Below are 24,337 nucleotides of genomic sequence, written 5' to 3'. Positions count from 1 at the left end.
GTGTGCCTGACCAATATCTTTGCATGAACTGTGAAAACTGAAATAGTAATACTACCATAAACTTGGGCGAATTTAAATGTTAATACTTTAAGTATACATGTAGGTCATAGTTACATGTTTTACAAATAAGTAGGTTATCTTTTATGTATTAGAAATTTTAGAACTAATCCTGTTATTATAGTGTTTGGCCAACCATATCTTCCTTTTATACGATGTTTTGGTTCTATCATGATATTTGTATGTAAATTGATATTCCCGCCAAGATTCATAAAAAAGGATTAAAATAGTGGCTGTTCATATTTTGAAAAAAAAGTTTTATGAAAGCTTTGGCTTTAAACACTTGTACGAAAACCTCTCAGAGGCACATATACTAGTAGGATCAATAGTAATACGTATATCTCTGACATTCACATTGCAAATGTCACGTGCTGGACAAAAACAAACACATGCAAGGTTACCGTTCAATGAAATCCAATCGTGAACATCAAGTCAAGTCAAGTCAAGTCAAGTCAATATTTATTTATTGTCGGGTACTATCATCAACAGTTTAACATAAGCTATGAATAGCTTTTGACCGACATTATAAATAAATAGCATAATTTATGTAACTAATATATCACACACATCAGTTCATACAAATAATAATATTCAGTATGTACACTTGAAACAAATAAATAATTCTTATAGTAAAATCACATAAACATATTTAGCAGTTGAAAGACATTAGACTATATATAGAATGTAGGTAGATTAGCATAATTTATAGCATAAGTTAATCGAAAATACGAATCACAAGGTAATACGACAATGCATTAAGCATGGGAAATAAAACAAAAGAAGTCACAATTAATTAACATGATTTAAATCAAAGACACATTGAAAGAGACCTGCTGCCTAGGCAGTCTAAGCTCGCGAGGTCCCATCCAACATATCTTTGATTAAGACATTTTACAGCATGTTATATGACAGCATTCTTATATGCAAAATGAGCATTTGCAGTTATCTCCGCTCCATGCCCGGACTAAACTCTTGAAATGATTAAAATTAGTTTCTTCCCTAAAATGTTGTGGAAGGGAGTTCCAGAGTTTAGGGGCACCGGGCGGAAAGAATTGCACCCACATGTTGTAGTTCTTACAGTTGGGATAGCAGCCATCATCTTATATCTAAAGTTAAGGAATGTTCTTTTATGTTCTATTGTTTCCGAAGTAATGGACAACCTGGTTCCTATGTATGGAAATAATAACAACACTTGTTTGAATTGAAATAAGGGAAAGGAATGTTCTTTTATTACCACTAAGTCATGTAGATACATTGGACCCTGCTTGTGGATAATTTTATGGGTTTCTATAGCAATGGACCTTAACCCTCTAAGCTTGAGAGTTGGCAACATTGATTTAGATAAAAGTGTTGGGTAATCAGATGTGTAATCATTGTATATGAATCTGAGGGCTCGTTCTTGTACTTTTTCAAGCTTCTTAGTGTGCACCTCTCCACAAAAATGCCAAGTAATTGGACAGAAATTGAAACTTGATAGGATAAATGAGTAATATATGTTTAATTTTCCTAGTTTACAAAGGTTATGACCTATTCGCTTTAAAACATTAAGCTGTCTTGAGGCTTTCTTGCAAATGCTTGAAATATGGACATCAAATTTAAGTTTGAAGTCTATTGTGACACCCAAGAGTTTGACACTGTCTTCACATTTTATAGTTGTCTCATTCAAGTTAAAGGTTATATTTTGGTCCTTAGTTTTCTGTCCTATTGCAATAGCTTGAAATTTTTCGGGGATGGCTTTCATATGGTTATCTGAGAACCATTGTATTAATATATTACTATCCGACTCCAAAGTTTGGACAACGTTGTCTATGTTTTTGTCGCTATATGATAGAGTATTATCATCAGCATAATTATACAGATTGCTTCTATGTATAAAGTTGAAAATATCGTTGATAAATATATTAAAAAGCACAGGACCTAAAATGGATCCTTGCGGTACTCCTTTACATATATGTATAAGAACATGGATGGCCTTATGATTCGGCGTTAGAGAGGTGCAATTTCGGGGCATAAATTTCCACGTGCTTAGCCTCTCCCAGTACCAAACAATATATTAACGGATTGTTTATCTGAATATAAATGCAGTAACAGGGGGTTCGCGATGTTTAGGAAATGTTTGCTATTTTTATACTATAATGATGCATTCTGCCAGTCTGTTTTATTCAGATTTCTTCTTCGGGTGCCGCCTACCTCCCCACCCCTACTGATTTTAAACAGTTTTCCTTATTGTCATATTCCCAGTCAGGAAAACCTTTTTCATAAGGGAAGTAACCGACGCAGGGAATTTTTAAATAGTCTAGTGCAGCCGTACAATAACAAATTTTACAAACAGTCGAAATTTCAAATCTGACAGGAGAAAACAATAACAAGACAGAAACATGGAGAAAGAAAATGAGGATTTTCCTCCCATAATGAACATGCCAGCTGAAGTCATTGAGCACATAATGACAAATGAGTGTATTAGTTACAATGATGTTCTCAATATGGCCAAAACATGCTGCAAAATGAATGATATATGCCAAAGCAACGACATATGGAAGACAAAAATACGACAAAGGTACATACTGTAGTATACATGTAGATGTATTTGCTCTTGCATATTTGTTTTACCTGGCTCTTGAGGAAAACTGTAAGGCCCCTTATTCCTTTTAAATGGTAGTGAAGGATTTAGTTACACTGACAGCACATAAAACAATGATGAGAAATCAACTAATGTCGACTGGACAGGAAGGGGCGTTAACAGAAGTGGTAACAGCGACAATGCGAGTGGTTACAATGGTGACAGGAGTCACAGCAATGTCTACATGAGACTAAACAACACTGCTAGTGTGGAAAAAAACAAGGGAAGAAATAGTTTTATGGCAATGGCAACTCAAATAAGGCCATGTCATTTTATGTTTTTTATTAACCTTGCATCTGCATGCTCCAAGGTTTAGAGTTCCTCGAGCAAAGTAAAACAATATCCTTCATTAAAACATCCGAAATGAAGCATTATCTATTGTATGATTGTTTTTTCTCTCTCTTTTTTAAATATGTAGCTAAGTTATGCTTACTAAGATTGGATAAGTTTGAATTGGAAACATGGACAGCAAGAAGTGTAGTAATGGTACATGTTTACTGACAGGGAAAGAAAACAGCGTTGGAGGTATAATAATGGTGTTAGCTGAAGCATACAACAGAGAACAACACATGAGCTGGAGCATACAATGGAGATCAACATATGAGCTGGAGCATTTAATGGAGAACAATATATGAGCTGAAGCATACAACGGAGAACAACATATGAGCTGGAGCATACAATGGAGAACAACATATAAGCTGAAGCATACAATGAGGTTCAACATATGAGCTGGATCATTCAATGGAGAACAACAAATGAGCTGAAGCATACAATGGAGAACAACATATGAGCTGGAGCATTCAATGGAGATCAACATATGAGCTGAAGCATACAATGGAGAACAACATATGAGCTGGAGCATTCAATGGAGAACAACAAATGAGCTGGAGCACTTAATGGAGAACAACATATGAGCTGGAGCATTCAATGGAGAACTACATATGAGCTGAAGCATATAACAGAGAACAACACATGAGCTGGAGCATACAATGGAGATCAACATATGAGCTGGAGCATTCAATGGAGAACAACATATGAGCTGAAGCATACAACGGAGAACAACATATGAGCTGAAGCATACAACGGAGAGCAACATATGAGCTGGAGCATATAATGGAGAACAACATATGAGCTGAAGCATACAATGAGGTTCAACATATGAGCTGGAGCATTCAATGGAGAACAACAAATGAGCTGAAGCATACAATGGAGAACAACATATGAGCTGGAGTATTCAATGGAGATCAACAGATGAGCTGAAGCATACAATGGAGAACAACATATGAGCTGAAGCATTCAATGGAGAACAACAAATGATCTGGAGCACTTAATGGAGAATAACATATTAGCTGGAGCATTCAATGGAGAACAACATATGAGCTGAAGCATACAACAGAGAACAACACATGAGCTGGAACATACAATGGAGATCAACATATGAGCTGGAGCATTCAATGGAGAACAACATATGAGCTGAAGCATACAACGGAGAACAACATATGAGCTGAAGCATACAACGGAGAACAACATATGAGCTGGAGCATTCAATGGAGATCAACATATGAGTAGGAGCATACAACAGAGAACAACATATGAGCTGAAGCATTCAACGGAGACCAACATATCAGCTGGAGCATTCAACAGAGATCAACATATCAGCTGGAGCATACAATGAAGAACAACATATGAGCTGAAGCATACAATGAAGAACAGCATATCAGCTGGAGCATACAATGAAGAACAACATATCAGCTGGAGCATACAATGAAGAACAACATATCAGCTGGAGCATTCAACAGAGATCAACATATGAGCTGGAGCATACTACGAAGTACAACATATGAGCTGGAGCATACATCGAAGAACAACATATCAGCTGGAGCATTCAACAGAGATCAACATATTAGCTGGAGCATACAATGAAGAAAAACATGAACTGGAGCCTACAAAGAAGAACAACATATGAGCTGGAGCATTTAATGGAGAACAACAAATGAGCTGGAGCATTCAATGGAGAACAACCTATCAGCTGGGGGAATTCAATGGAGATCAACATATCAGCTGGGCCATTAAACGGAGAACAACATATAATGCTGGATCATTCAATGGAGAACAACATAAGAGCTGGAGCATACAACGAAGAACAACATATCAGCTGGAGCATTCAATGGAGAACAACATATCAGCTGGAGAATTCAACGGAGATCAACATATCAGCTGGGACATTCAACGGAGATCAACATATCAGCTGGAGCATTCAATGGAAATCAACATATGAGCTGGAGCATTCAATGGAGATCAACATATGAGCTGGAGCATGCAACAAAGAAAAATATATGAGCTGGAGCATTCAATAGAGATCAACATATGAGCTGGGGAATTCATCGGAGATCAACATATCAGCTGGGGCATTCAACGGAGAACAACATATGAGCTGGAGCATTTAACAGAGAAAAACATATGAGCTGGAGCATACAACAAAGAAAAATATATGAGCTGGAGCATTCAACAGAGAACAACATATGAGCTGGGGCATTCAACAGAGAACAACATATGAGCTGGGGCATTCAACAGAGAACAACATATGAGCTGGGGCATTCAACTGAGAACAACATATGAGCTGGGGCATTCAACAGAGATCAACATATGAGCTGGGGAATTCAACGAAGAAAAACATATGAGCTGGAGCATTTCACGCAGAAGAACATATGAGCTTGGGCAACCAAAGGAGAACAACGTAAGAACGGGCATTTAACAGAGAACAAAATATGAGCTGGGGCATTCGACAGAGAACAACATATGAGCTTGGGAATTCAACGGAGAACAACATATGAGCTGGAGCATTTAACAGAGAAAAATATATGAGCTGGAGCATACAACAAAGAAAAATATATGAGCTGGAGCATTCAACGGAGAACAACATATGAGCTGGGGCATTCAAATGAGAACAACATATGAGCTGGGGCATTCAACAGAGAACAACATATGAGCTGGGGCATTCAACGAAGAACAACATATGAGCTGGGGCATTCAACAGAGATCAACATATGAGCTGGGGAATTTAACGAAGAAAAACATATGAGCTGGAGCATTTAACGCAGAAGAACATATGAGCTTGGGCAACCAAGGGAGAACAACGTAAGAACAGGGGCATTTAACGGAGAACAAAATATGAGCTGGGGCATTCAACAGAAAACAACATATGAGCTTGGGAATTCAACGGAGAACAACATATGAGCTGGAGCATTTAACCGAGAACAACATATGAACTGGGGCATTCAACAGAAAACAACATATGAGCTGGGGCATTTAACGGAAAACAACATATAAACTGGGGCAGTCAACAGAAAACAACATATGAGCTGGAGCATTTAACGGAGAACAACATATGAGCTGGAGCATTTAACGGAGAACAACATATGAGCTGGGGTATCAACGGTAGAAAAACATATGAGCTGGGGTGGTCAACAGAAAACAACATATGAGCTGGGATAGTCAACAGATAACAACATATGAGCTGGGGCAGTCAACAGATAACAACATATGAACTGGGGCATTCAATGAAAAACAACATATAAGCTGGGGCAGTCAACAGAAAACAACATATGAGCTGGGGCAGTCAACAGAAAACAACATATGAGCTGGGGCAGTCAACAGATAACAAAAAATGAGCTGGGGCATTCAACGGAGAACAACATATGAGCTGGGGTGGTCAACAGAGAACAACATATGAGCTGGGGTATTCAACAGAGAACAACATATGAGCTGGGACATTTAACAGAGAACAACATATGAGCTGGGGCAGTCAACAGATAACAAAAAATGAGCTGGGGCATTCAACGAAAAACAACATATGAGCTGGGGTGGTCAACAGAGAACAAACATTTGAGCTGGGGTGGTCAACAGAGAACAACATATGAGCTGGGTCATTCAACAGAGAACAACATATGAGCTGGGACATTTAACAGAGAACAACATGTGAGCTGGGGCTGTCAACGGAGAACAACATATGAGCTGGGGTGGTCAATGGAGAACAACATATGAGCTGGGGTGGTCAACAGAGAACAACATATGAGTTTGGGCAGTCAACGGAGAACAACATATGAGCTAGGGCAGTCAATGGAGAATAACATATAAGCTGTGGTGGTCAACTGAAAACAACATATGAGCTGGGATGGTCAACAGAGAACAACATTTGAGTTTGGGCAGTCAATGGCGAACAACATATGAGTTTGGGCAGTTAAAAGAGAACAACATATGAGCTTGGGCAGTCATGAGGTGGGGAGCTTTTGTGGTCAACGGAGAACAACATATGAGCTGGGGCGGTCAACATGAACTTGGATGGTCAACAGTGAACAACAGATGAGCTTGAGCATCTGTGTGTGGTGCTCTTCATTACTATATCATTTATTACAATAGAATTCATTAAAGGCCTCTGACAATTTGAAGTACTTTCTTTTATAATGAGAAGACACCAGATCTAACTTCAATTACATTTTAACATTTAGGGGTTCCAAGTGAAACAGAAACATGTTTTTTTAAACTAATTCTAAGATAAGATTCTCGAATCTTTTTTTAATTTTCTTTTGCACTGAATGTGAATGAACTTTTGTAATGAGTTTATCTTGGTTTATTTGCTAATTTTACCTAGTGACTGATGGAGCATTGGGAGGTTTTAATTAAATTTAATCACTGTTGAAAAACTCTGTACAGGCACCATTGGCACCAGGTTGATTATCTTTGGCAGAAGATTTCCAGAGTTTGGTTGTTACAAGTCACACTGACAGGTTTTGCAAGAGAAATAGTGCTGAAGGATTTAAGGTGGCAATTCTAATTTATCTTATGCCTGGTTTCCATGAAAACATCCCATGAGGGGGGACACTTAAGCATTTTTGCTCTTTTAAAGCCCTGTCAGTCTCAGGCTTCTGCTGAAATAGGCTTTCACTGGAAATTAACTTCCTTTACATTCAGTCGAATTATGTGTGTATTTATATGTGAATATTTATATGTCTTCAATAAGAAAATGTACATGATTTCATATAGTTTCTCAAAATTGTAATTGCTGAAGCCTGAAAAAGAGACAGCTGCAGGTTCGGAATATCTGAAGCTTCGCCTCCAATTAGATTAAAATAAAAAGGTGGAGTTGATATTTATTAATATGAGAAGTCTTTTGATAAATTAGGTTATAGATCACTCAATAGATTTCCTACATATTTTAATGATTTCAAATAGTTCATTGATTAGCACACAGAATAACACAGATAGCTAGTGTTTCATGACCCCCAACACCATATATATGAGATGAAAGTTCCACTTGAGTACTAAACACTACACAACATAATGTTTATTTTTACGTTTCTTATAAAATTGGTTGAACGTAAACCACTATGTATGAATTAACTTAGCGAAGGAGTACGAACAATATGGTGAAAATGTGAACAATATAAAGGCCATCAAGTATGTTAAGCAAGTTTTTTTAAATCACTAATCATTTCATTTTTAAAACCTTCAGTACTAAATTGGTGTAATTTGCCCCATTAATTACTATTCAATTGATCAAGTGCCTCTTTTATTTTCTCTTCTGATATCATGGTATGTTTAATTACCCAAACTGCACTCCAGGCATATCAGCAATATTCAGAGCAGGCTTTTATTGCCAGCAATCTGCAGATAAAATGCTAAACAAACCTCTGAAATAGCCTGATCACAAAAGGTGATTGTATTAATCAATGAACAATCAATGTAAATATTTCAGAAATGTTTGACCGATTTATTACTAGGGAAATAGAAAAAAACAACACAACTTAATAATGTCAATACATCTAAACTATTGAGTGATAGTGCCTGTAGTCTTTTGAAGAATATTCTGGTAAACAGAGCGGTGCCTCAGTTTCCATATTTCAGTAAAATTAGGAAGATTCACCCTTAAAGGAAGATTAAAGAAACATTAGCCTTGAACATTACCCACCTAATGTTAAGTGACTTGGAGAGTTACCACAGCCATCTATCATGAAACATTAGTGTTGTACATTACCTAATGTTAAGTGACTTGGAGTGTTACCACAGCCATCTATTATGAAACATTAGTGTTGTACATTGACCAATGTTAGCTGACTTGGAGAGTTACCACGGCCATCTATCATGAAACATTAGTGTTGTACATGACCCAATGTTAGCTGACTTGGAGAGTTACCATGGCTATCTATCATGAAACATTAGTGTTGTACATTACCTAATGTTAGCTGACTTGGAGAGTTACCACAGCCATCTATCATGAAATATTTGTGTTGTACATGACCCAATGTTAGCTGACTTGGAGAGTTACCATGGCTATCTATCATGAAACATAAGTGTTGTACATTACCTAATGTTAGCTGACTTGGAGAGTTACCACAGCCATCTATCATGAAACATTAGTGATGTACATGACCCAATGTTAGCTGACTTGGAGAGTTACCACAGCCATCTATCATGAAACATTAGTGTTGTACATTACCTAATGTTAGCTGACTTGGAGAGTTACCACAGCCATCTATCATGAAACATTAGTGTTGTACATGACCCAATGTTAGCTGACTTGGAGAGTTACCACGGCCATCTATCATGAAACATTAGTGTTGTACATTACCCAATGTTAGCTGACTTGGAGAGTTACCACGGCCATCTATCATGAAACATTAGTGTTGTACATGACCCAATGTTAGCTGACTTGGAGAGTTACCATGGCTATCTATCATGAAACATTAGTGTTGTACATTACCTAATGTTAGCTGACTTGGAGAGTTACCACAGCCATCTATCATGAAATATTTGTGTTGTACATTACCCAATGTTAGCTGACTTGGAGAGTTACCACAGCCATCTATCATGAAACATAAGTGTTGTACATGACCCAATGTTAGCTGACTTGCAGAGTTACCACAGCCATCTATCATGAAACATTAGTGTTGTACATTACCTAATGTTAGCTGACTTGGAGAGTACCCACAGCCATCTATCATGAAACATTAGTGTTGTACATGACCCAATGTTAGCTGACTTGGAGAGTTACCACGGCCATCTATCATGAAACATTAGTGTTGTACATTACCCAATGTTAGCTGACTTGGAGAGTTACCACAGCCATCTATCATGAAACATTAGTGTTGTACATTGACCAATGTTAGCTGACTTGGAGAGTTACCACGGCCATCTATCATGAAACATTAGTGTTGTACATTACCTAATGTTAGCTGACTTGGAGAGTTACCACAGCCATCTATCATGAAACATTAGTGTTGTACATTACCTAATGTTAGCTGACTTGGAGAGTTACCACGGCCATCTATCATGAAACATTAGTGTTGTACATGACCCAATGTTAGCTGACTTGGAGAGTTACCACGGCCATCTATCATGAAACATAAGTGTTGTACATTACCCAATGTTAGCTGACTTGGAGAGTTACCACGGCCATCTATCATGAAACATTAGTGTTGTACATTACCCAATGTTAGCTGACTTGGAGAGTTACCACGGCCATCTATCATGAAACATTAGTGTTGTACATTGACAAATGTTAGCTGACTTGGAGAGTTACCATGGCCATCTATCATGAAACATTAGTGATGTACATTACCCAATGTTAGCTGACTTGGAGAGGTACCACGGCCATCTATCATAAAATATTTGTGTTGTACATTGACCAGTGTAAGCTGACTTGGAGAGTTACCATGGCTATCTATCATGAAACATTAGTGTTGTACATGACCCAATGTTAGCTGACTTGGAGAGTTACCACGGCCATCTATCATGAAACATTAGTGTTGTACATGACCCAATGTTAGCTGACTTGGAGAGTACCCACGGCCATCTATCATGAAACATAAGTGTTGTACATTGACCAATGTAAGCTGACTTGGAGAGTTACCACGGCCATCTACCATGAAACATTAGTGTTGTACATGACCCAATGTTAGCTGACTTGGAGAGTTACACGGCCATCTATCATGAAACATTAGTTTTGTACATTGACCTATGTTAGCAGACTTGGAGAGTTACCACGGCCATCTATCATGAAACATTAGTGTTGTACATGACCCAATGTTAGCTGACTTGGAGGGTTACCACGGCCATCTATCATGAAACATTAGTGTTGAACATTACCCAATGTAAGCTGACTTGGAGAGTTACCACGGCCATCTATCATGAAACATTAGTGTTGAACATTGACCAATGTAAGCTGACTTGGAGAGTTACCACGGCCATCTATCATGAAACATTAGTGTTGTACATTGACCAATGTTAGCTGACTTGGAGAGTTACCATGGCTATCTATCATGAAACATTAGTGCTGTACATTACCCAATGTTACCAGACTTGGAGAGTTACCACGGCCATCTATCATGAAACATTAGTGTTGTACATTACCCATTGTTAGCTAACTTGGAGAGTTACCACAGCCATCTATCATGAAACATTAGTGTTGTACATGACCCAATGTTAGCTGACTTGGAGAGTTACCACGGCCATCTATCATGAAACATTAGTGTTGTACATTGACCAATGTAAGCTGACTTGGAGAGTTACCACAGCCATCTATCATGAAACATTAGTGTTGTACATGACCCAATGTTAGCTGACTTGGAGAGTTACCACGGCCATCTATCATGAAACATTAACCTTGAACATTACCCAATGTTAGTTGACTTGGAGAGGCATACGGCCATCTTTCATGAAACATAAGTGTTGTACATTGACCAATGTTAGCTGACTTGGAGAGTTACCACGGCCATCTATCATGAAACATTAGTGTTGTACATTGACCAATGTTAGCTGACTTGGAGAGTTACCATGGCTATCTATCATGAAACATTAGTGTTGTACATTACCCAATGTTACCAGACTTGGAGAGTTACCACGGCCATCTATCATGAAACATTAGTGTTGTACATTGACCAATGTTAGCTGACTTGGAGAGTACCCACGGCCATCTATCATGAAACATTAGTGTTGTACATTGACCAATGTAAGCTGACTTGGAGAGTTACCACGGCCATCTATCATGAAACATTAGTGTTGTACATGACCCAATGTTAGCTGACTTGGAGAGTTACACGGCCATCTATCATGAAACATTAGTTTTGTACATTGACCTATGTTAGCAGACTTGGAGAGTTACCACGGCCATCTATCATGAAACATTAGTGTTGTACATGACCCAATGTTAGCTGACTTGGAGGGTTACCACGGCCATCTATCATGAAACATTAGTGTTGAACATTACCCAATGTAAGCTGACTTGGAGAGTTACCACGGCCATCTATCATGAAACATTAGTGTTGAACATTGACCAATGTAAGCTGACTTGGAGAGTTACCACGGCCATCTATCATGAAACATTAGTGTTGTACATTGACCAATGTTAGCTGACTTGGAGAGTTACCATGGCTATCTATCATGAAACATTAGTGCTGTACATTACCCAATGTTACCAGACTTGGAGAGTTACCACGGCCATCTATCATGAAACATTAGTGTTGTACATTACCCATTGTTAGCTAACTTGGAGAGTTACCACGGCCATCTATCATGAAACATTAGTGTTGTACATGACCCAATGTTAGCTGACTTGGAGAGTTACCACGGCCATCTATCATGAAACATTAGTGTTGTACATTGACCAATGTAAGCTGACTTGGAGAGTTACCACAGCCATCTATCATGAAACATTAGTGTTGTACATGACCCAATGTTAGCTGACTTGGAGAATTACCACGGCCATCTATCATGAAACATTAGTGTTGTACATTGACCAATGTTAGCTGACTTGGAGAGTTACCATGGCCATCTATCATGAAACATTAACCTTGAACATTACCCAATGTTAGTTGACTTGGAGAGGCATACGGCCATCTTTCATGAAACATAAGTGTTGTACATTGACCAATGTTTGCTGACTTGGAGAGTTACCACGGCCATCTATCATGAAACATTAGTGTTGTACATTGACCAATGTTAGCTGACTTGGAGAGTTACCATGGCTATCTATCATGAAACATTAGTGCTGTACATTACCCAATGTTACCAGACTTGGAGAGTTACCACAGCCATCTATCATGAAACATTAGTGTTGTACATTGACCAATGTTAGCTGACTTGGAGAGTTACCATGGCCATCTATCATGAAACATTAGTGTTGAACATTGACCAATGTTAGCTGACTTGGAGAGTTACCATGGCCATCTATCATGAAACATTAGTGTTGAACATTGACCAATGTTAGCTGACTTGGAGAGTTACCACGGCCATCTATCATGAAACATTAGTGTTGTACATTGACCAATGTTAGCTGACTTGGAGAGTTACCATGGCCATCTATCATGAAACATTAGTGTTGTACATTGACCAATGTTAGCTGACTTGGAGAGTTACCATGGCCATCTATCATGAAACATTAGTGCTGTACATTACCCAATGTTACCAGACTTGGAGAGTTACCACGGCCATCTATCATGAAACATTAGTGTTGTACATTGACCAATGTTTGCTGACTTGGAGAGTTACCACAGCCATCTATCATGAAACATTAGTGTTGAACATTGACCAATGTAAGCTGACTTGGAGAGTTACCACGGCCATCTATCATGAAACATTAGTGTTGTACATTGACCAATGTTAGCTGACTTGGAGAGTTACCATGGCTATCTATCATGAAACATTAGTGTTGTACATTGACCAATGTTAGCTAACTTGGAGAGTTACCACGGCTATCTATCATGAAACATTAGTGTTGTACATTACCCAATGTTACCAGACTTGGAGAGTTACCACGGCCATCTATCATGAAACATTAGTGTTGTACATTGACCAATGTTAGCTGACTTGGAGAGTTACCACGGCCATCTATCATGAAACATTAGTGTTGTACATTACCTAATGTTAGCTGACTTGGAGAGTTACCACTGCCATCTATCATGAAACATTAGTGATGTACATTACCCAATGTTAGCAGACTTGGAGAGTTACCACGGCCATCTATCATGAAACATTAGTGTTGTACATTGACCAATGTTAGCTAACTTGGAGAGTTACCACGGCCATCTATCATGAAACATTAGTGTGTTACATGACCCAATGTTAGCAGACTTGGAGAGTTACCACGGCCATCTATCATGAAACATTAACCTTGAACATTACCCAATGTTAGCAGACTTGGAGAGTTACCACGGCCATCTATCATGAAACTTTAACCTTGAACATTACCCAATGTTAGTTGACTTGGAGAGGCATACGGCCATCTTTCATGAAACATAAGTGTTGTTCATTGCCCAATGTAAGCTGACTTGGAGAGTTACCACGGCCATCTTTCATGAAACATAAGTGTTGTACATTGACCAATGTTAGCTGACTTGGAGAGTTACCACGGCCATCTATCATGAAACATTAGTGTTGAACATTACCCAATGTTAGCTGACTTTGAGAGGCACACGGCCATCTATCATGAAACATTAACCTTGAACATTACCCAATGTTAGTTGACTTGGAGAGGAGTATAGTAGTCATCTATCATATTTTCCTTAATTGGCAATGGCTTCTTGGAAACATCATCAGGGGTAGATCCAGCATTAGTGGGGGCAGGGGTGGATCCAGCATTATAGGGGGCAGAGGTGGATCCAGCATTAGAGGGGGCAGAGGTGGATCCAGCATTAGAGAGGGCAGGAGTGGATCCAGCATTAGATGGGGCAGGGGCGGATCCAGCATTAGACGGGTCAGGGGTGGATCCAGCATTAGAGGCGGCAGGGGTGGATCCAGCATTAGATGGGGCAGGGGTGGATCCAGAATTAGAGGGGGCAGGGTTTATCCAGCATTTGAGGGGGCAGAGGTGGATCCAGCATTAGCGGGGGCAGAGGTGGATCCAGCATTAGAGGTGGCAGGGGTGGATCCAGCATTAGAGGTGGCAGGGTTGGATCCAGCATTAGAGGGGGCAGGGGTGGTCCCAGAATTAGAGTGGGCAGGGATTTGATCCAGCATAAGAGGGGGCAGGGGTGGATCCAGCATTAGAGGGGGCAGGGGTCGATCCAGAATTAGAGGTGGCAGGGTAGGATCCAGCATTAGAGGGGGTTAATTTATGTCTAAAATCATGCATTAAATTCTCTTTATTGACATTAATCGGCTTGTGCTCATCAATACTGTACCTTCACTGGACATCCATTACTTACTAGCTTTGTTGAATAGTAGAAGGCTTTTGATATGGATGAGTTTTGTGTGCTTATTGCCTCTTTTATTTGTGTATTGGGTTTACGTCTATATGACTGTTTGTTTAATTTCCTGGCATCGTCTGATATATTGTGACATGAAATCTAGCCTGACTGGATCACCATTTTTTCCCGGACATTCTGTTTGTGAAATATTCAATCATGTCAGATGAGATGTACAATATTAAAACTGTCAGTGTGCTGGTTCTTTCCTGTCCCAAATTGGATTGGACTCCTAGCATGGTTTGTTCACAATGCCCGGCATGCTTATAAAAGAATCAATAATACTCTAATCAGTAAGTGTTTTCATTAGTTGAAAGCGCGGCAATTTTGAAGTTAGTGGTGATTATTATGGCTTTGACAGAATACATTGATTTTCTTTGCAGCATGTATAAAGATACATAATAAGTCAAGCATGTGGCTGCCACAAGGACAATGGATGTGATTTCCTTTTAATCTAATATAAGTTTTTTTTAACACCTTTACAGTTTTAACTTTTCAACTAGTAGCATTATCTGTAAATAATTGTGTTGAAAGAAAAATATGTTGTTATTATTTTTTATGCTCGTTTTGCATAATATGTATGGTATTTCAGTGGAGGTGTGGTGTGAGATGTCTGGCGTGCTGGCGGTGGTTGTTCTTGGTCTGGCCATGAACTCCGAGCGCACGATGATCAGTCCCGAGGTGGAGCACTTCCTTCACAGGTCAGTTGCCCAACCAAACTGGGTGATTTAGAGTTATCGCATTGCCCGTCTTAAAGATTTGCAGATAGTGTTTTGACAAAACAGCTGTATTTATTGGCCAGATATGACATTTCATCCGAGGTTATGTTGTATAAGCACTGAGAATTAGGACTTTATTAGGGACTTCAAGAAGTAAGGCAAGGTTATCCAGGGAAAAGATGCTAGGCCATACTTGCTCAGTCTTAGTTTAGCCAGTTCTCTGATATAATATACAGCCATGCCAATGCACCATTTAATATGGTTTGATAAAAGTTTTATCCAGTATGCAACGGTGACGATGGCCGAGTGGTGAGTGTATCAGGTCATGGGTTCCATCCCCACTCTGAGCTTTATTGATGAAAGTCCTGGCTATATCACATGTACATAGCAGATTTTAAAAACTGGCCACATTCATTTTTCACTTAAAAGCTCTACAGAGCTGATGTTACGTGATCTTAATCATCAACGATCATTGCGATGTAATAGACATATTACCTTCTACCTTTATGCATCACACCTTCATTGGCAAAGATAAAATTGCTAACACAACATCCTTAGCACAATGCCATTGATTTTCATTTTAGTCAATTCAGTCTATTGAATAGTAAGATTCAATCAATTATATCAATGCTTTTAACTACAGAACTGGTTAGGCCTAAAAAAAAAAATTGTTTGGTTAGGGTTACATCCTTTTCAAAATTAGGTAGGGTAGGTAGGCTTTTTTATCCCCCGCCTATGAAATAGGGAGGGGGATATTGAAATGGCGTTGTCCGTCCGTCCGTCCTTCCTTCCGTCCGTCCGTCACCTGCTTTTTCTCAGTAACTAGCCGGTAGAATTTCATGAAACTTAAAATGAATATGAACCACTATACTGGAATGATGCCCATCCAAAAAAAAATTTGATTGGTCAATTGTCCTTGGAGTTATTGCCCTTGATTTTTTGAAAAATGCACATTCACAGCCATTTCTCAGTCACTAGCTGGCAGAATTTCATGAAACTTAAAATAAGTATGAATTACTATACTGGGATGATGCCTGTTCATTTTTTTTTTGAATTGGTCAATTGTACTTGGAGTTATTGCCCTTGATTTTTTGAAAATCTCTCATTTACAGCCATTTCTCAGTTGGTAGAAATTCTTGAAACTTGAAATAAATATGAATCAACATAGGGCGATGATGCCTGTTTATTTACATTTTGGATTGTGTAATTTCTATATGAGTTATTTGCCCTTGATTTATTAAAAGATCCATGTTTGCAGCCTTTTCTATGCAACTAGCTGGTAGAATTTCATGACACTTGGAATAAATAAGAACCAACATACTGTGATGATGCCTGTTGATTTTTCTTTTGGATTGGTCAATTTTCCTTAGAGTTATTGCCCTTGATTTATTAAAAAATCATTGTTTGCAGCCGTTTCTCAGTAACTTAGCTGCTAGAATTTAATGAAACTTGAATGTTATATGAACCAACATCCTGCAATGAACTTCTTCAGTGAATTTCTACGGCTACATTTTTATCTCAACTATTGAGTGCTATTTTGCAATGATTGATGTTTCCGAGTAAGCAGTTTCGGAAAAGACAGTTTTATTTAATCATCCCTCTGATTTATTTCGTTAAATTTTTTTATCATAAAGTAGTCCCGGTCGATATTTTATAATTTGGCTCGGAAAGGGATAAACCAATGTGCTTACTGAGATTTTTTTTAACCTTCAAGCACAAACAAGCCATCAAGCACAAACAAGCCATCGTTGGCGGGGGATATTTTTTCACTGAAAATGCTTGTTTTTTTGTTTTTGTTTTTTTTTATTAGGCTTTATATAAGAATATCATTTTCATCATTGGAGAATGGTGTTAAAGTTATCTTCTGTATAAAAAATTTTTTCTTTTTTTTTTAGTTTTTCAATTTTTTTTCAAACTGACTATAAAAACGGTAGGGTCTGCGCCTATTCCGTAGGTAGGGTCGGGTAACCCGAACCAAATGTATTTTTTTTATGGCCTTAGTGATAAACTGTGATATGTTTAACTTGAACATTTAAACTTGAACACAAATAACAGTTCACAGAATTTTAAGGTAGCCATTTTTTGAAAATTGCATTTAGTCGTAATGAAAATTCTGATTGGTCGATTTGTTGGCAATTTGTATTTTTCGGACCGTACCGGTACCGTTTGTAAATGAATAATATGCTCCAAGGGTTAAAATTATTGTTGGGTACATTTGGAACTATCTTTCAAAACATTCCAATGTTTTAAAGTTTATCATTTTAGCGTTTCTAAACATTGCACAATATATACACAGTAGTAAACATTATTTGGTAATGTATTGCAAAGGGAGGCAAATGCTGCATGGGGTTTGACTTATTGCGGTTCGCATTCCGACATCTACACTACCAGAAAAGGACATTGGAATCGTAAACAAATAGTTATTTGACAATATCATTAATAAAAACATGATTTTCTGTTAAACAAAATAAAGTATTCTTACTTTTAAGCGGTGTTTGATAATTGCTAAAGATTAAATCTTCATTATTTTTTACATGTGGCCATTTAAACTGTGGGTCAGACGGACCGACCCCATCATAAATTTAGTTGGACCAAGTCAAAATTTATCGGTCAGGACCATTGGACTGACGGTTTTCGCAATGTCTGCAAGTAAACAAGCCAATCAAAATAGAAAGAACCACTGACAGCAGGCAGTGTTTAAATTTTAAAAGACTTGCAAAGAAAGCAAGGCAGTATCTTTTTGAAGGCTGGACAGATCAAGGCAGAACCTTTATTCATTTATTTTAGTTAATGTTCACTTGCTCTGATAGGACATGTTCAGTTGACAGTGACTATATTTTCCAATTGAAGACAATATGTGATTTTTTTGTATGTTCTTTTGTCAAAATTTTCAGTTTTGGAAGACATTGTCAGACGCCATTGCTATTAGTTCTTGTACCTGTGGGAGATGCCAGGCATAACTAGAATTGTTAGAAAGCAAAATGAATGGAGACAACTTGGCATGGTTCTTTTGTATGTCCTCAGATATTGAAGACAATTTAATGAGCCGAGGAAATTTTTTTCATTATAGATCGGTTGCATTAGGAAATTATCCTGCCAGTACTCTATTTATTTCTAATATTATACTGCCAAATTAAGAAACATATTTTGGCAAAATTGAATAGATTGTCTTGTCACAATATAATACAGTAGAATGAATGGCAATAATTGGAGGGATTACTCAATGTTTCCAGTTACTCCATGTTTGTTATATTTCAGTTATGAATATACAAAATCCTTGTTTCAAAAGTATGGTGTCAAGTTTTCAAAGGATCATATAATATGTAGTGTACAGTTAACCTTTCAGTTTAAAAATTAAAGTATTATCGTAAATAAAAAAAAACCTCCTGGAGTGTATTTATTTATTTTTACATGCAACATAAGAATTTAATGTGAAGCATATGGTAATAATGGATGTTAATTCATGCCAGTATAGTTGATATACTTTCAAGGGCGAACTGTAAGGTTCTTGTGCAGTGCATGTTTAAATTCGCTATGTAACTTGAACACCATAAAAATCCAATTTGAAACAATTTTGTGTGTTAATGTTCTCAAGAATTTATTAATAAAACAATTTCAAGATCCAATGCAAATACAGTTTTCATAACTGTGAAAAACAAAAGCGTGAGTCAAGTCAATATTTGTTTCCAGCACACCTTTTAAGCTAAATCTGTGGTAGCAAATCGTGGCCAATGAATAAATTGTGCATCTATTACATATATCATGCTCTTTTGGCCCGATCGATATATCGCCATTTACTATCTATATCATCCTTATTGTGCCAGATCAATAAACCGCCATTTACTACATATATCATCCTCATTCTGCCAGATTGATAAATCGCCTTTTACTATCTATATCATCCTCATTCTGCCAGATCCATAAATCGCCTTTTACTATCTACATCATCCTCATTGTGCCAGATCGATAAAACGCCCTTTACTATACAAATCATCCTCATTGTGCCTGATCCATAAATCGCCGTTTACTTTATATATCTATATCATCCTCATTGTGCCAGATCAATAAACTGCCATTTACTACATACAGTCAAACCTGTATTAAGTGGCCACCCTTGGGAAATGATCAAAGTGGCTGCTTAAGACAGGTGGCCACTTAATCCAGGTTTGACATTTCCGCCACTTTAGCTTTATTCAGAGATGGAGTATGTATTTTAACCACCACCTCACACCACAATCAATTACATCTGTATCAATATTATTGAAGAAGGTTGAATACAAATACATTTGTATAGATAAAATAACTTTATTTCAAATTTATAAATAAAAAAAAACATTAGATAAATGTTGATACAAGGCATAAACAAAACACACCACATATCAGTCTACACATTTACACAACTACATGTACAAGTACATTTTTAGTTCACTTTTTAAAGTAGTCCGTTCATTAAATAAATGTTGATGAATAGCATAAACAAAACACACCACAGATCAGTCTACACATTTACCCAACTACATGTGCATACACATTTCCTGGAATTTTCCTCTGTCTTTTTGCGTTTAGATTTCCATTGCTTTCATATTCCTCCACAATTTAACGCTTACGCTTTAGTAAGAAATTGATTTGAGTCCGTCCACAGTAAAATTCCTTAGCAACACTTCCTGCACTACTGCCATTTTCAAATAACTCTATACACTCGACAAGTTCTTTTAGAGTCAAACACTTTCGATTAGTCTTTTTTTCAGATATAATCAAAGTTAAAAAAATATCAAAAACAATGCATTGTAAATATCCGTTCGTAGAAATATAAATCCGTGTACTTTGAAAAATAATGTTGAAGTGAATAAAAATCGTAACTCGTTTCACACCGGTGAATGATAATGCAAACTGTGAATTCATAATAATCGGTGTTTTTGTCGGTATTTAATAATTAACTTATTAATTATTTACTTATCGTATTAATTGTTTCTTTAATTGTGTCAATTCCGATCAAAACATTTGCCGACCTGTAATAAACATGATTTCTCGATGAGTAAACACGCATGACAATCGTGTGATGCTATATTCATTTTCATTAGATGACGGAGATACCCGAGGCCGTCGTTCTTTTCCGTAAACTTCTATATGCAATTAAAGCTGTGTATTGGAAAAATTTATAAGCAGAAGTGTCAGTGACAAGGGATTAGTGGCCGCTAATTAGTGATTATATGGCTTCATGGGGACCAAAATTAGTGGCCGTGGCCGTGTTAGACAGTTGGCCGCTTAATGCGCGTACATTATATAGTAAAAACGTACAGGGGGGAATTGGGAGTGGCCCGTTAAGGCAGGTGGCCATTTAAAGCAGGTGACCGTTCAACCAGGTTTGACTGTATATCATCCTCATTGTGCCAGATTGATACATCGCCTTTTACTATCTATATCATCCTCATTGTGCCAGATTGATAAACCGCCATTTACTACATACATCATCCTCATTGAGTCAGATCGATACATCACCTTTTACTTTCTATATCATCCTCATTGTGCCAGATCGATAAACCGCCATTTACTATCCATATCATCCTCATTGTGCCAGATCGATAAACCGCCATTTACTATCCATATCATCCTCATTGTGCCAGATCAATAAATTGCCATTTACTACATACAGTAAATGACTGGGAATAAGACGCACTTTTTTCCCTCAGAATTTGATGGAAAAAAAATGCCTGCGTATAATACACAGTAACAGTTTTTTTAATCTTTTTTCTTAGGTCGATTTCAAGCCGAGAGTTTGTTTAGTTTTATGTAGAAAGGGATGTTACTCGCGTCATATTGATCAAGTATATACGGGTTAAAACGGTAGTTGATGATCAGGATACAGTATATCATAAGACGTTAATAATTTAAACAAAAATATGTTCGATTAGAGTTATTCAATATTATTTTGAATAATAAATTGAATTAAACAATAATTAAACATGCATATAAAAAAGCAAAGTTTCGCACTGTCAAAATATTTTTTGTCAGTTGTATGATAAGGTGTGAAAAACTCGCATTGCCTTTTGTTCTGTTTAACATACCAATACTACAAATTGATGCGATAATGGTCTTGTTTTTTTCACACATTTACGTGAACTTTATTCTATTCTGTAGGTGTTGACATTTTGAGAACAAACCCGTACAATATAAGGTTTATGCATAACTTAACTTCATTCTCGACAGGTTATCGTTTACGATATACTGTCAAAAAGAAATCTTACATATTTTCATAAAAGGCACCTTTCAGTGCTATCCAAAAACAAATGGTCACAATCAGTTCTTTTTAAGTGCCTTTCCTAACATAAAACGAATTAAAATGAAACACATTTTGCATTATCATTGTATGGTTTTAAAGATAACCATCACCATTTGCACGAAAAAAAATATTTTTCGTCACTGTCAACAAACATGGTGGCCGAAATTGACAGACATTTTTGACAAATTTTCTATGCGTTCTTTAACCCAAAACATAGATTAAATGTTTTTTGTCTGCGTCTAATACCCCCTATCGTCTTATACCCAGTCATTTACGGTATATCATCCTCATTGTGCCTGATCCATAAATCGCCATTTACTTTATATATCTATATCATCCTCATTGTGCCAGATCGATAAACCACCCTTTACTACATCTATATTTGACATTCTTATTGTGCCGGATCAATAAATCTTCATTTACTGTCTATATCATCCTCGTTATTGTGCCAGGTCAATAAACGCCTAATTACAGTCTATATCATCCATGCAGTGCCAGTTCTATAAATCATCCGTTTAGTGTATATATCTTCCTCATTGTGCCTGATTAAAAAATTGCCATTTACCATCTATATCATACTCATTGTGACCGAATTGTGTGTTAACTGTCTATCATCCTCATTGTGTCAATTCTATACATTGCCATTTACTATCTACATCATCTTCATTGTGCCACAGATCAATAAATTGCTCATTTAATGTATATATCATCCTCATTTTGTCAGATCAGTAAATCGCTGCTTACTCTCTATATATATATATATATCATTCTCGTGGTGCCATATTGATAATTTGCTATTTACTATCTATATAATCCTCATTGTGCTCTATCGATAAATGGCTCATTTACTGAATATATCATCCTCCTTGGGTCATATCAGTAAATCATGTGTTTACTGCAGATAACATCCTCATTGTGTCATATCAATAAATCATCCATTTAAGATTCTTTCTAGCCGAATTGTTACTAAAATAGATGTATAATGCAGTCATTGCCATATATTTAAGGCCCATAAACTGGTGTTGAAATAATAAAAAAGCAACAATATGAGCATTTTGTAAAACAAGCCAAAAAAGTAGAAACTTTGTATTGGGGACAGGATTTAATTCCAGGACAATTGGATTACTAGACCTTGTCTTTACCATTGGACTACTGATATTTTACAGGTGTTATGAAACACTTTAACAACCATTCATGATTAAATTGAAATTTGTCAATATTGCAACAAAATTAATCATATTCAAATATTTATGTTTGTTTCTAGAATTTAAACCTACTTTTGAACTGTTATTAAGATTAAAGCATAAACCGCTGCCCTATAGTTGAAAGGTCATTTTGGAACATCTGTCATGGTGGACGGTGCAATTTTTAGAGTTTGTTTTTTAAGTGGAGTGATTTTTCTAAGGAATAACTTAAAAGGTAATTTAAAGCTTGTACTTTAAGAATATATGTGGTTATCATAGCCTGCATTCGCTCGAAATGCCTGTAAATGTTGTCTAAAAATTATAATTTTACATTGAATTATATAGGGAATAACAATGATGGTGTGTAACCTAAAATCACTCAGCTGTTTTGTATATTAAAGACCTAGATTGATGGCCCTGGGCTTCTGGTCTGCAATTTACAGGAGAAATTAACAACCGCTGGGTAATGTTATGTATATGCAAATAGGTGATCTTGTAGGTACTTTTATCTCCAAGAATTGATATGTTAACAACTTTAAATCTCTCATCTTTCACACCGTTTCCAAGAACAATTTCAGTTGGCTCCTGTGAAGGATCACTTCTGACTTGTGATATCCACCCAGTAATTCCACACAAGTGCTCTTCAATTTCAGATAGGAATTATTTATTTCCAGAGACAAGATGAAAGAAACTGAATCAGGATAAAACTCTTGCTACTTAAGTGGGTACTTGTGATTTTTAAGCTTTCACCAATTGTGTTAACATTTCAACAAAATAATTGTTTTATCATTTTCCAAATTGAATAGAACAGTCTGGACCCAGGGGGCAACGAACATAACTGTTGTCTGCTCTTAACTATTGTATACTTTTTGTTTGTTTGTTTCAAACATTAAAAAAAGGGTTCTCATTCTGATAAAAGCTAACGTTCATATTGTGAACTTGAAATCTTCTGAAAATTATTTAAGTCAGTCAAAGTTTCAGTCATTTTTTTTTTTCAAGAAATACAAACTTCAGTATAAAAGTTATGCAATGTTTAAACTTGAAGAGAGAAATAAGTCAGCTTCAATGAAATAATATGTGACGGGCTTGATAATCATGTAAAAATAGTAGAGTTTGAATCGGTTCCAGTTTGACTATCGATAATCGGTTCCAGTTTGACTATCGATAATCGATTCCACTCAAATGACCGCTTATCGATTATACAATCAGTTTTTGACAATAACCTAATTGTAGTTTTA

General features: G+C 37.0%; 1 protein-coding gene across 1 annotated transcript in view; it reads left to right on the top strand.

Moving 5' to 3' along the window:
• The window catches only part of LOC128229773 (sodium/hydrogen exchanger 10-like), a 216,996-nt gene that overhangs the window by 93,736 nt on the left and 98,923 nt on the right, over positions 1-24,337 (top strand). The window contains exon 5 of the mRNA XM_052941592.1: positions 15,509-15,617. Coding sequence (XP_052797552.1) covers positions 15,509-15,617 — 109 coding nt within the window. The remainder of the gene's footprint in view (positions 1-15,508; positions 15,618-24,337) is intronic.

The sequence above is a fragment of the Mya arenaria genome, chromosome 4 (assembly GCF_026914265.1).
Source record: "Mya arenaria isolate MELC-2E11 chromosome 4, ASM2691426v1".
Taxonomy (NCBI): Eukaryota; Metazoa; Mollusca; class Bivalvia; order Myida; family Myidae; genus Mya; species Mya arenaria.
This window is presented reverse-complemented; position numbering and strand designations above follow the sequence as displayed.